The sequence below is a fragment of the Astatotilapia calliptera genome, chromosome 17 (assembly GCF_964374335.1).
Source record: "Astatotilapia calliptera chromosome 17, fAstCal68.1, whole genome shotgun sequence".
Taxonomy (NCBI): Eukaryota; Metazoa; Chordata; class Actinopteri; order Cichliformes; family Cichlidae; genus Astatotilapia; species Astatotilapia calliptera.
This window is the reverse complement of record NC_137438.1, coordinates 3,551,708-3,566,134: the sequence shown is the minus strand read 5'-3', so window position 1 is coordinate 3,566,134 and position 14,427 is coordinate 3,551,708. Positions and strand designations below refer to the sequence as shown.

General features: G+C 41.1%; 1 protein-coding gene across 10 annotated transcripts in view; it reads left to right on the top strand.

The window, feature by feature from the left end:
- The window catches only part of osbpl8 (oxysterol binding protein-like 8), a 98,975-nt gene that overhangs the window by 79,782 nt on the left and 4,766 nt on the right, over nt 1–14,427 (top strand). For 8 of the 10 annotated variants that reach the window (XM_080291320.1, XM_080291325.1, XM_080291321.1 and 5 more), the window contains 17 exons: nt 1,904–1,977; nt 3,203–3,283; nt 4,785–4,886; nt 5,093–5,296; nt 6,709–6,793; nt 8,028–8,193; nt 8,294–8,519; nt 9,089–9,273; nt 9,481–9,562; nt 9,655–9,753; nt 9,890–9,986; nt 10,101–10,199; nt 10,697–10,794; nt 11,459–11,548; nt 11,893–12,029; nt 12,315–12,500; nt 13,074–13,227. In XM_080291320.1, the coding sequence (XP_080147446.1) occupies nt 1,904–1,977; nt 3,203–3,283; nt 4,785–4,886; nt 5,093–5,296; nt 6,709–6,793; nt 8,028–8,193; nt 8,294–8,519; nt 9,089–9,273; nt 9,481–9,562; nt 9,655–9,753; nt 9,890–9,986; nt 10,101–10,199; nt 10,697–10,794; nt 11,459–11,548; nt 11,893–12,029; nt 12,315–12,500; nt 13,074–13,227 (2,165 nt within the window). The remainder of the gene's footprint in view (nt 1–1,903; nt 1,978–3,202; nt 3,284–4,784; nt 4,887–5,092; nt 5,297–6,708; nt 6,794–8,027; nt 8,194–8,293; nt 8,520–9,088; nt 9,274–9,480; nt 9,563–9,654; nt 9,754–9,889; nt 9,987–10,100; nt 10,200–10,696; nt 10,795–11,458; nt 11,549–11,892; nt 12,030–12,314; nt 12,501–13,073; nt 13,228–14,427) is intronic. The other 2 variants (XM_026147745.2, XM_026147754.2) reach the window with 1 other exon arrangement.

The following is a 14,427-nucleotide window of genomic DNA, read 5'->3' as shown; positions in this document are numbered from 1 at the left end:
CACGCGCCCACTTTTTTTTTTTATTAAAGGGAATGGATGCTCAAATAGAATCTGACTTCTGTTCACATGATGAATGTCTCACTTAGAAATGAAGCTCTGCAGTTGTTCCTTCTCACAGCTGAATACTGATGACCTGAAGATAGGAAAGCATAAAATATTTACAGGCTCACTGTCACCTTGAGACCTCGTGTGCCACACACTGCAGTGATCTTAGTGGGGAATCTGTTGATGAGGTTTGGCTTATTGTTTAGAAGCTGGCTCAGTAATTAGGATTAGAAATGCTAAAGCAGAGCTGAAATAAAAAACAGAAAATTTCCTTCTGCGTAGGTTTAAGACACACTAGCTCTGTAGTGAACTCACATTCCTTTCAACAACTTACTACTTTTTCTGTGTCCACTTTTCAAAGCTACACTGTCTGAGACTGAAACGGGGAACCTCCTTTTAGCTCCTTTCAGCAACTAATTTATTGCAGATTTGAGCTCAGTTCAGATTAAGCTCTTGTCACCGGTGCTAGCTTGTTGCCATCCAGCTTCTCTGGCTTTCCTCCAGTGGCTTCAAAGGACAGTGTGCTCCTGTGACATTATGTAATGGGATTCCAGTTAGGAAGGCAGACATTTGGACTTGAAATCGTCACCATGTCACAAAACTGGAAAAGAGAGCAAAAAGAGCTGCAACTCATAATTATTAGCTAAGACAAGTTTGTTGGTTAGTTAGGATTTCTAAAACAAGCAGTGTAACAAATACTTTAAACGTCTGTTTTTGAATAAGAAGCACATTCTGGATAGAGGATAAAGATTAATGCCTCTTATTGTGATACGTCATTAACACACTCGATATCAGTACTTTGTCTGAACATACAGGCTCTAAATTGATTCGTCCAGCGATTAGTTGAACCAAACTTATTTCTATCAGTGTATTTAGAGATTTGTGTTACTCACAGTGTTTTACGACAGCTTGTTTAGCTTATTTTCACTGTTAGCGTTTTGTCTGCTGTCATGTTGTTTCTTTGGAGCCAGTAGTGACCATACTGGGATGAGAGGGCTGAGTGCCAGGTTATAATCATCCGTAAACTGTAGACATGCAGTGTGAGACACAAACAACTGTTAATTTGTACTAAGTAGAGTCCAACACATTTATCAGCGGGCTGATATTATAGACTTATTATTTGCTGGTAAATGAAGAGGATGGGAGAATCAGCCTTCCATGTTATCAATGTTGACGTTGCATAGTTTGTCCACCAGAGTGCAGCTTGTCCTGTTGTCGTGACATCTTTTGAATGCCATAATCCACCAGCTGATGGATAACTACACATAAACAGATTTCCAAAATTTTGGACTTTTAGGCAAATCGCGGTCAGTACTGTCAAACTCTAATATTATACACATAAAACACTAAAACTGCACTCAGCAGAACTGAAGCACAGACTTATTGAACACACTGTTAGAATATTAACCACTAAGAAAGTGATATTATTTGTTAGATAGCTGCACCAACAATGCTCCGAAAGAACCAGCACAACATACATGACAGATTTGGAAAATGCCATACAGAGTGAAGCCAACTGGAACTGGACGTATTGTTGATGACCGACTGCAAGTCTGTGACAGAATTTCTGTATCACAACATCATCATGGCTATAATTCTGACTTTGTCATTTTGATATCATGTGTATGAAAGTGATTTGATAGGCATTGGTAGTATTTACTATTAGATTGGTTCTTTTTTGGGAATCTGAAGCCCCTTATAAGATTTGGAGAAGTCTTCAGTATTCATTCATATGACAGCAATCAAGCATACCTGCCCACGGTTCGTGCACCTGGATAGTGTTTTAAAATAACAGGAATAGAGAATAAGGAGGTGCTGCTGGAACCAGATGAACTTAGGACTTTCTTTATGGTTACAGGTTTTGAGAGAGGGAAGGAGGACCTCTTGCCACTGCCTTTGAAAGAGGACTCTCATTCCATATCTAAGAGCAAGGTAAGAAAACTCACTCCACTGAGCTGATGCACCGTAAAGGCTAAGAAGGAATGATGGGTTGCTTCAGTGTGTAATGAGACCAGAGAATAAGGGAATTACTGCACATCTCCTTTCCTTTTCCGAGTCTAGCCTAAGGCGTGAGAGAGCCTACATTGAGATGAATCATACATCGCATACGCTGCTAAACATCAAACATTTATCAACTAAAATTCGGACTCGACCCGTCTTTCAAGCGAGCTCAGCGTGGAGGCTCGTCTAGTTTATCTGTCGAGGTCCTCATCAAATATGTCAGTGCAAACGTGGGTGTCTCGAGACTTCCTCTGAGTCACTGCACAGACACTATGAAATTGTTTTCATGAAGTATGAAGAGATGATGATCCATGCATGATGGTTAATTTAGAGATTAAAAGAATCTCTCACAGAGGCTTGCCAGGAGGAAAACAAGAGTTAAAATAATGTGTGTGTGTATTAAAAACATCCAGATGACATCTTAGATGACTAGTTCAGATGCAGAATCAAGCCCAAGCTGTGGTTTACAGCAGTCCTCACAGGAGTCGTACTCTCAGCAAAATAAATCTGAACGTTTGTGAAAAGTACAAAAGATTTGGAAGGAGGGTTTTAGCTTTGTTGCTTACTATCACGTAACCTCCATCCTGTCACCTACACTGCTTGTGTGTGTGTTTACAGCTTTAAATAGCTCACACACACACACCTATGTGGCCACTATAGGTCGCTCCGGCTGGCATGTGACGGGATCTGGCAGAGACACACCAGCAATTTTAAGCTTTGTCCTAGTAGCAGAGCTAAGTTGGGTTCTACCATGGAAACGCATGAGCTTGGTCGGAAAAAGATCTGCTAACCTCAAATAATGTCCCCGTGTTTTAGTAGACTGTGTTGGTTGTGTGATTTCAGGTAACCAATTTGTCATTAAGAGGCAAAACTTTGCTGACATTTACGTTTGCACTTTACAGACTACATTAGGCATTTTACCGATTTTTCTTTTAGTTGCCTGGAACAGAAATTCCCAGATTACCAGCATTAGTATTACTAAGGGTCTTTAAGGTGACCCCACTGGAAGTCTCCAACCTTTCAAGGGTGTGTTAACCGTTAGAATGAACAAACATGTGGCTTAAGAACAGATTTTTCTCATTTGAGTATAAAAATGAAGAATAAAGATCTTGATGTGACATCTCCAAGATCTGCCTTTTCTCTCCTGTGTTCTCAGTCTGAAACAAAGCTGTACAATGGTTCAGACAAGGATGTGTCGGCGTCTGGGGGGAAGCTCACCAAAAAGGAGTCCCTCAAGGTAAGTGAGCTCAAAGCGGCTTAAGTCTTGCGTATCCAGACGCTTAATTCTAAGGGCAGGCATAACGAGTCTTAATGAGGCTCTTTCATGGAGAGTGTTACATATAGCTCAATCACTGATGCTTGTCAACATGACGATTTAAAGTGTTTGTATTCAAACTGCGTGCCATTAGAGGTCATGTTTTTCGTTAAAAGCTCATACTTTTCTTCATGTAACAAATGTTAGAGTGAGTAGGACACAGTGTAGTCAAACATGTTGAAAAAAACTCAGAGGTGATGATTTTGTCCTTCAAACTTTACTTTAGTCCACCTGCCGCAGGCACAGTCTTGCAGACCTCCGAATATAAATGCGTTTCAGCTCCCACAGCTTGCATTAATTTGATGTGCGCTTTTTCCACACTTTAACCTCCTAAGACCCGAACTCTTCCACGGCATGCATTTTTAATTTCTCTTTCATATTTGGGCTGATTGGGACCTGATGAATGTAAAAATAAAGATTTACCAGATTTTTTATTTAGTTATTTTTTTTACCTAATTTTTGTTTCTAACAATAATGAGAGCCACATATTCGTTTGAAATTTCAATAGAACAGTAGCAGCATAATGTCCTCGTGAGTGGATATCAGGCCCTTGTAGAGCAAAATTGAGTATTTTGGTCTAAATAACCCAAAAATGTGATGTCCACATATGTGGACGCCAGGTCCTAGGAGGTTACAGCTGTACTCACAACAGGCCAATACGGTTGAGATCAGCTGACTGTTCTGGCACACAGAATATCAGTTATCCACAGGATTATAGCACAACACTGGAAAATGGAGTGGATGCAACTCAAACTCTACCTTTAAAGACCTGTAGTAGCTTTCATTTCTGGAAACGGATTACTTCCCTGTAAGCTGAGCTGTAGACATTAGTCAGACGGATTGCTTCTTTAATCATAAAAACATTGCTTTTGCAAAAGTGCTTTAGGAATTATTGCTTGGAACTGAATTTTGTGAGAACATATTGCAAAGTATGTGTGCTTGGTCTTTTTTTCTTTACTCAGTAGTGTACTGCAGCACTAATTTAATTGGAAAAATACAGTCTAATTAGAATCAGTCTTTTAAGATGATGCTTTAGATCCTAATAATTGATTTCTTTCCGACAAATATTTCTAATCAATTTCATTTTTGGGGGGTTTGTTTGTTTTAATCAAAATCCAGTCGGTACAAATGTTTTCTTTCGGGAAGTTGTGTATGTTGGGCCACACTCTACCTGATGATGTATAGAAAACACAGATTTTTAAACCTGTGGTGCACTGGTGTCATGCACATGTGCAGGCTTAAAGGGAGCCATTAAATGTAAAAGAGTGTACTCGACAGTCGAACAGCACCCTGGTGTTAATGTGACAGGGACACAGAGGAGTGTGATTTCACTCATAGTTTTTGTTGCCAAATGGAATTCAGTGGGAAGCCATGTCCACATAATGATGTCTTTGCATTGTCCCGCCCTCTGCGTTCCCTGTAGGTGCAGAAGAAGAACTACAGGGAAGAAAAGAAGAGGGCAACCAAGGAGCTGCTCAGCACCATCACTGATCCTTCTGTCATCGTCATGGCCGACTGGCTAAAGGTGGCACATCCCACATTCAGTGTCTGCCTTGTGCTCTATATATTTGCATTGACAACTTGCCCTTAGGCCGGCATAAAATATAACATTACTTTTGCATTAGGAAAAATAGTGTTCCCAGCTGTAACAGTAAGACAAAGAATAAAAGAATCCCTTCAGGTTTTGGTAGCGTTTTTGAGTACCTGACTTTTTCCTGCAACTGTCTGCAGATCCGTGGCACTCTGAAAAGCTGGACCAAGCTGTGGTGTGTGCTGAAGCCGGGCGTCCTGCTCATCTACAAAACTCACAAAAACGGGCAGTGGGTGGGAACGGTGCTGCTCAATGCCTGCGAGCTCATCGAGAGGCCCTCCAAGAAAGACGGCTTCTGCTTCAAACTCTTTCACCCCCTGGAGCAGTCCATCTGGGCTGTCAAGGTCAGAGTGGACCTTTAAAAAGCATTAAGTCAGTTATGTAAATGATCCTAATGTAGCATCTTTTTAATTAAATTATGATTTTCAGACACCTTTTTAGAAAACTAACAAATAACTAAGAGAGCAACATAATAAACGCAACACCATCACAATAATCTAGCTAAGTGTAAATAATAGTAAACACTAAATATTGAATGTTATTGTGCAGCAGGCAAGACTGACAGCGCATGTTCACTGTTAAACACATTGTAACAATTAGTTTAAAGTATGCAGCAAGTGCACAGTTAACAAAAACGCTACAAAACAGTTATTTGCTCAAAAATGGCTCCGTTTGGAATCATCTCTTAGACTGCATTCTACTTCATATGGAGGTCTACAGGGATTCGTGTACTCAATGAAAAAATCACCATGAAAACAGTTGACATATAGCATTTGATTATGACATGATTTTTCTCAATATATATTTTTACATAGAAGCCTGCATGTGTTTGTTTGCTAGTCATCAATTGCTGGTATTTTCAGGCATCTAGCGAGTTCATAAGCTACTTTCTATCATGTCAAACAGCAGGCGTATGATCATTTTACCTTAGAAAGTGGTACCACAGCAGTGCCACTACAGCACACTTGTGTTTTTAAACCAGTGTCTGCTGGTTTTGGCTTAATTTTCTTAGAAATTGTTTCGCATTGTTTATAACAGTGTAATCATGAATGCAAAGCCAGACTGGTTCATTATGCAGACAGAGTTTTGCTTGCTGTCCATCGATGAGCAAAGCAGAATAAACTCTTACACGTAATTAGGACTGAAAGGGCCCTTCAGTTAAAAACACTCATTTGTCCCCTGCAGTTACAATAGCGAAGCAGATGTGGATGTTAACTGTATAATGAAAGCCATGTCTTTGTTTCATTTAGGACACACACAGAGAAAATTATACCTCCAGCCAGCCTATTTCAGTTTTGGCAGTTCTCATTTTCCATTGTCCCCGTTTTCAGCTCGCCCTGCTTTCGGTCCACTCCAGTAATTTAGTATTCATCGCTGACCTTGCATTTCAAGCCTCATTTTTCGTTTGTTTGTATTATAAAAAAAACAAAACCTTGAATCAAAATTACCAGTTTGTTTTGCATTACAGCGTTCCTGCTCTCCACTATTGAAATAAGCACTTCACCGGCTCTGTTTCTGTGCCCTCTATGCTCTCTCATTTGCATAATTACATATCTGTAATGCTGGATTGTTTCTGTTTGCGCATGAAATGATGTAAAACGAAAAGAGAAAATATAAAAAACTTGAGATAAAATAAAGAAATCACAATGAAAGACTTTTTAAAAGAAGAAGTAAAACACAGATCAAGAAACTGAGTAACTAGGTGAATGTTTTTAACGTGCATTCCCGTCCTTTCTTTGTGTCTTATTGTTATCAGGGTCCTAAAGGAGAAGCAGTTGGCTCCATCACGCAGCCGTTACCCAGCAGCCACCTCATTTTCCGTGCTGCCTCTGAGTCTGATGGTAGGAGACAGGCTGTCATTTAAAGCCATTTCTCTGACTTTTGTCAGCAGCCGCTTACACTGACTGATTGAGATAAACTATCAATTTGCATAATATTGGCATTAACAAAGCTGTATTAGTATCAGATGAATAGCAGATGATCTGACAGTGAGTGGCCTTCATTGGAAGAGGCACTGATCATCTTTGTTTTATAAACCATCTGCTATGTTTTGTCTCCGGCACGCTGATAAAGGAGACCTGTTCTGCTCATTTCCAGCCTCATATTTCTTTTTGTCTTAACTACAGTAGATGTGTATGACTCACAGTGCAAATGAATCATTATTTATCTTATATTGGGTCAAGGTGCCTCTGTCTGAAACAAGCATCTGTAGCTGTTTGCCTTCGAGTCCTGTGATCTTTCGTCATTGTTTTGTTCTTAAAATAGAACATTTGAACAAAAGGTGGGAAAGGCTTATGTGCTGGTAGACAGAATTTTATTCCTTTTACTCTTTTCAGCTTACAGTGATTTCTTGTACATACACTCACTTTGTTATTTAAAAAGTTTAACATAAAACAACATTTAAATGTGTGTACATGTGACAGAAAGGAAAAGCATAATGGGCCCACTTTAAACAGGAACCAGGCAATCGTGGCCTAACAACGTTAGCGTTTCTGGCCACAATCTAATCAAAGGTACATTAACCTTTATTATCTGAATCAGGCTGTTAGAATAATTTGTAATGTAGTTTCCAGGTAGTGATAAAGAAGCAATAAGAAATATGGTTAAATGCTCTGTTTGCTTTAATGCCAACATAGGAGACTTTAACTGCGGGTTGAACGTTGAATAAGGTGGGATGTGGAAAGGCTGGAATGGCTGTTTGTTATGAGGGCGGATGTGTGTATATGTGAATCTCAGTTTATGTCTGTGTAAATGTGAGAAAATGAAACAAAAGGAGACTTTGTGATAAATCGAAGGCTGTTCGGAGACACAGCAAGCGTGTCCTCTGTGTCTCTGTCCGTGGTGCTGAAACATCCATTCCAGCCTCTCCATCATCCACTCGGTCCCTCTCCATGGTGCTGAAATAACTCCTGTTTTAGGAAGACTTCCAAAGTGAAAAAGCTTTTTAACTCACCCAGAGTTGATTCTGATGTGTGGTGAGGGGCTGTTGTGATTCACCATGAATAGATTTCATGAAAACAATAATTCACAAAATGGTTTCTGCGTCTTGTTTATCAGCTTAATTCCTGTTTCCAGGCCGATGCTGGATGGATGCCTTGGAGCTGGCCCTGAAGTGCTCCAGCCTGCTGAAGAGGACCATGATCCGTGAGGGGAAGGATGACATGAGCACTGTAGGCACTGGTGGGGAACACTCCATTAATTTCTACAGCCTCCTCAGAGCCCACAACATACACGGTTTCCAGTGAGTAGGAAATGTCATTTACATTAGATTGTAGAGCTCAGCTATTACTGATTTTATGGATTTAAAAATTCTTTCTATGATATTCCCCTGCTTCTTACAGGTTCAATGACAGCGACCATTTGAAAGACCCGGACCTGTACTCAGACAAGTCAGATCGGGAAGGAGAGCAGGACCACGAGGAGTCAGATCCAGAGGGGCTGGAGAAAAGTGAGGAGAGTGACAGCGACACATCAGAGCGTCAGGACGACTCGTACATTGACCTGGACCCAAATGAGCATCTGCGTGAAACCCCATACCTGGAACAGTCCCAGGAAGAGTTAGGAGAGGTATGGAACAGGGGGTGGGGGTGGGAGGCTGCAATTTTGCTCTCCTTTGAACGTCAACAAGAAAAAGCATTGCAGATGAGATGTGATTGTACCACTAGGATACAATCTCCTAGGATTTGTAGCAGCAATTTTCATCTTTAAAACTTCATCTGAAGGCTTGTTTTTAATAAAGTTTCTCACATAATGAGGAGAAATTAGCATGTTCCTCTGCAGGGCTATTCAGCCTGTAACATGGACGAGCTTTGATCGCAGTGTGCGTGGGTGTCTGCGAGGGATGTGAGGATAAGTGTGAGAGTGAAAACACAGATTTCCGTCCTGATGAAATCTAAACGAGACAACTCAATAATTAAACACTGACTGAAGCAAAATGTTTACACTCGAGCTAATGAAAGCACCATTTGCACAAAAAGCCATGTGAACTTTGAAGCTTGTGGACATGCATAAAATTTGAAAGTAGCGTTAACAAAAGTTAAAAAAAAAAAAGTGACAAGTGTCAATCTGTCATATATGTTACAACAGGACACGTGCAATTACTTAACCTGTCTGCTGTTTTCTGACTGTGTCCTCAGGCTGGTGAAGCTGCTCAGACAGAAACCGTATCAGAGGAGAACAAGTCTCTGATCTGGACCCTGCTGAAGCAGGTTCGACCTGGCATGGACCTGTCCAAGGTTGTGTTACCCACTTTTATCCTGGAGCCAAGATCCTTTCTGGACAAACTCTCTGATTACTACTTCCATGCAGACTTCCTGTCAGAGTAAGACATTCCATTTACCTTGACCTTTGTGAAACAGGCTTATCAATTGGGAGTAATTTGATGTGAATCAATGGTAATCGGACTTCAGCCTGCAGATAGTGGCATTAGACTGTAAACAAGTTGGCCTGGCTTTGACTTTCAAAAGAGAGAAAAAAGAGTGTTTGTGTAATGGAGGAGCATCAGTTCAAGCTTTTGCTTCATTCTCAGGGCTGCAATTGAAGAGAATGCCTATAACCGGATGAAGAAGGTGGTAAAGTGGTACATCTCTGGATTTTACAAAAAGCCAAAGGTCAGCATAGCTTTTCTGCGTCAGCTGTTGGTCACATGTTTTGTATGTACATGACCCTAAAATCATGTTTTATGGTGCTTTTGAATTCACAGGGGTTGAAGAAGCCCTACAATCCCATTATTGGAGAGACGTTCCGCTGCATGTGGCTCCATCAGAAGACCAATAGCAAGACCTTCTACATGGCAGAACAGGTAACAACAATACTGCTACCGAGAGCTGCCTGATAGGTTCATCTGTTACACTGAATTTGGCTATATGAGGAGTACATATCAGATAATGTTGACAGGGTAAATCGATGACTGACAGTTTACATTATTTATTTTATAGGTATCTCATCACCCTCCAGTATCGGCCTTCTATGTCAGTAACAGGAAGGACGGATTCTGCCTCAGTGGAAGCATCCTCGCCAAGTCCAAGTTCTATGGTACAAACACGCACAGCACACTCACTGTTTAGTGCTGCTCTAATATTACTTTGACATTTTAGCTCTTTGGTCTATTATCTACTTTTGACTATCAGTACTGTTTCATTGTTTTAGGAAACTCGCTGTCGGCTATACTGGACGGGGAGGCTCGCCTCACTTTTCTCAACCGAGGGGAGGACTATGTGATGAACATGCCCTATGCTCACTGTAAAGGTTCGAATGAATCCTTTTCCTTTCACATGTCACTCATGCTGTGTGAACAGTGCTGTAACATCACTGTTCTGTTGGACATCCAAAGCACAGGGGTGGCTGTAGCTCAGGAGGTAGAGCAGGTCACCTGCTGATCGGAAGGTTGGAGGTTCGATCCCAGGCTCCTCCAGCATGCCAAGTATCCTTGGGCAAGATACTAACTCCAAGTTGCTCTCCGATGCATCCATCGGAGTATGAATGTGTGTGAGTGTAGTTAGAAAGCGCTCAGTATAGAGGTAGTGCTTGTGAGAATGGGTGTGACTGGGTGAATGTGGCGTGTTGTATAGAGCGCTTTGAGTACTCCGGGAGAGTAGAAAGGCGCTATATAAGAATCAGTCCATTTACCACATTAGCTTGCAAAAACCTGCCAAATTAACTTTGCTTTGTAGGTGCTGATCTATTTTAGATATGTTTGAGTTTACCTGTAACCTGTGCGTTCTTTTATAAAAACAATCTGCTAGGTATCCTATATGGAACCATGACTCTGGAGCTGGGTGGTCATGTCACCATTGCTTGTGAGAAAACAGGCTACAGTGCACAGCTGGAGTTCAAACTGAAGGTATGGCTTTGTTCTGTAGTTTAAAAAACTTAAAAAATACTTAACTAAAGTACTTATTTAATAGTAGTAAATAGTGTGTAAGGGGAGGCCTTTAGGCTTGTGAAGTCCTAGATTTTGTAGTAGCTGTTTAAGACTTTGAAAAAAACTCAGACTCACATGATTTTTCTGAATATCTCCTCCACCCTTCCTGAAAAAACATCCCACCCCCTCCAACCACGCCTCGCTCCATCATCATTTACCAACTAGCGACAGGTACTTTTATGATAAAGCAAACAGGGTAGCGAATTTGTAAAGATAGTAAAAGTTTAAGAAATCCATTTATTTAGTAATTGCTGCCCCTCAGTTTTATATCCCTAAAGTAGGCAAACAGAACCTTGGGTTGTGTGTACCTTCTGGTACCTTAAACATGTAAGCGATTGCCATTGGCAGTTTCTACAATATTGTTTTCTTTTAATTGGTCTTCAATGAAAAGCGGTCGTATTAGTAAATTCTCTGAGTAATAGTAAGTCACAGGATCTTTTTCTCGTACAGTAACTGCAGCAAGTAAACTGCTTTATATCCTTTCCTATTTCTTCTCCTCTCTCCTCTCCCATCCCTTCCTCTCTGCCTCCTCTTCCTTCTCATTCCTCCATTTCCCGCCCTGTTGTTTCCGTTTTTCCTGCAGCCTTTCCTGGGCAGCAGTGACTGTGTTAATCAAATCTCTGGAAAGATCAAGCTGGGAAAGGAGGTGTTAGCTACACTAGAAGGACACTGGGTAAGACGTGTGTCTGTGTTCCTGTAATCACTGCCTGTTTCATAAAAAACACAGATACAACATGTATCTGTATATATTTTGTATTGTGTCTTTAAAATCATTATTGGATTGATGTGTTGACATTTTGCTAATATTAATTCCTTATACAGAAATGAAATATATAACCAGTAATACAAGTTGCTGTGTTTTCTTCTGGTTTAAGAAAAGCTGGCAGATTTTATCAAACTAGACACGACTTTATACCCACAGAAAAAATTAACTTCTTAGTAAAACCTTCCCTTTGTTAGTTGGGTAATGTTTCAAAACTACCATGTTAAAAGCTATTTTTGTACTTTCCCCCTCAGGATAGTGAGATCTTCATTAATGATAAGAAGACTGGGATAGTGGACACTTTCTGGAACCCCACGACGGAGCTGAGGCAGAGCCGACTGACTCGTTGCACCGTCCCACTAGAGGAGCAGGGAGAGTCTGAGTCAGAAAGGTGAGCTTTGATTCGACTATTATCAGAGTATTGACTGTCAAATGTAATAGATTATCTGAAATGCACTTACTACATTGTGCAAAGGTTTGATGCTTCTGCAAACCACTTTGCAACCCCTTTTGCCGGAGTATTGCTGCTGCTTCTGGATCAGAGCTACATAGCCAAATCCATGTTACTGCACATGGAACTGTAGCTTTGTTTCAGCTGTAGTGGTCCTGATTGAAACAAAGAGTCTTATCTTTTAGTCTTTCATTAATGCTTTGTTTTTCCTTCTCAATCCGGCAGACTGTGGCAACACGTGACACGAGCCATCAACAACAAGGACCAGACCGAAGCCACCAATGAGAAGTTCATACTGGAGGAAGCTCAGAGGAAGTCGGCGCGTGAGCGGAAAGCCAAATGTGAGGAGTGGAGTCCTGCCCTGTTCGAGCAGGACCCCATCACCGGAGAGTGGCATTACAAATATGCCGAGTGAGTGACTCCTCTGTTGCTCGTAAGCGGGTGTGGTTTGAAATCACATTAAATTCAACTGTGTGTTTAATGGAGATAAGAAAGCGCTGAGGTATGAGCTTCATGTATGTCTCTGCTGGGAGATACCGACAAAGCAGAGCTGGTGAAACTGTAGTAAAAATGACAAAAAACAGTTAAGCTTGTGTTCTGATGTGTTCACCTTCTGCTGGCGTCATTGGAGACAGAATTTGCATGCACTGGACGTCACTTCCGGAAGTCTTTTACAAGCGTATTTGCAGTCAGCTGGTTTTAAATAGATTTCCCTCTAAAGGCACATTTTATTTTTTGCCTCAGTCTCAGAATTTTTTAGTGTGGCAGGGTGCCATCTAGTGGTGATCCCCTATATGCATAGATGATGTCCAGTTTACAGTTATTTACTGTTATAATGAGAATGTTTTTGTGTGTAAGATACAGTATGCTAGATGAGAAAGAGAAAAACTGTGAGCGGTATTTATATCAGAAAAGTTATATTTGTCCCTCTTCTTTTTCATCCTTACTGTGTTTCTTCGTCTCTATCATCCTTTTCTTCCTCAGCACAAGGCCTTGGGATCCACTCAATGACCTGATCCAGTTCGAGAAAGATGGCTGTATCCAGACCAAGGTCCGACACCGCACCCCTATGGTACGTTCTGGCAGTCTTATTAGTCTGAGTAACCAGGGGCCGCGGAGGGACAATTGCAAATGCCAGGTAGGTTGTCCAAATCGAAAACCGCTGTGAAGCAATGCATCTCGCCGTCTCAGCCATCTTCCATCCATGCATCTCAAAGCACCCTGTGCACCACCTTCATTGTGACTTCTCTGTGTTGTCTTCGCGGTGCTGCCACCACCATCGTCGCTTCTGCTCCACTTTATTGTGATGTTTTTTTTCTTAGTGCCACCACCTTTATTTTTACCTTTCTTGCTGTTCGCTCTCAATGCGACGGAAGGTCTTGTCAGACTGCATGCTGTAGTAAATGGATGACAAGGCATTCTTCCTTTGTTCACTCTGAAGAGACGAGCATTGTTCAGCATGAAGGAGTGCACGAGCAGTATTTGGAAACATTGTTTGGCTGCAGGCTCTTCCACACGTTGTGAAATTTCAGAATAGTATTAAAAAGTTCAACAGAAAGCAGCAAAATTCTTCCACATGAACAAAACATCACTGCTGGAGCTCAGACTGGAACTTTTACTGTTATTTAGCTCTTTGTTTTGTTTCAGTAGGTGGCTACTTCTCCTGATAGCTACGTTGTGCACAGCCTATCAGCACCAAATAACACTCAAAAAGTTAGAATCTCATTTAACTTAACGTAATAATTCGTGGCTAATTATTTATTTTAGGATGTGGAGGAGACCAAAACAGAGATAAAAGGAGAAAAAACTTTTTTAGTTTTCTAAAATTTGCAAAACGTGAAAGTGGTCATTTCCTACATTACACCCAAAAGCAAGAACCATTTCACCCTCATCAGTCTAATCCTGATCGTCACGCCTTCCTCACCCAACTCCATTCTGTTTTTGTGCAGTGTTTGTTGGACTCTTAAATTCGCTAGTTAGTCGTAAGAAGAGGCTAAAGGTTTCTGTGGACCAGTCAGTCTGGCCTCTTTGCATCCACATGTGTTCAGAGTAACCACCTGCCAGGATCTGAAGTTTGTCCCTGGTGGATAAATCAGTCACCATCAGTGCTTTCAGGCTTTTGCTTAACTGTTGCCAAATGTTGTCCAACAGGGCTGACGCTGTCCCCCGGTTGGAGTCAGTCACGCTTCTGTTAGGCAAACTTTGACATGCTTTTCTATGGCCCAGATCTTTACCTGGCAGAGTTAAACATCTGTGGAAGAAATGATTTGAATAAACAAGCTCAAGGCAGGTTTGTTCATTTGGGATGCTGAGTATGTGTTTTTTGTTGACCAGTTGA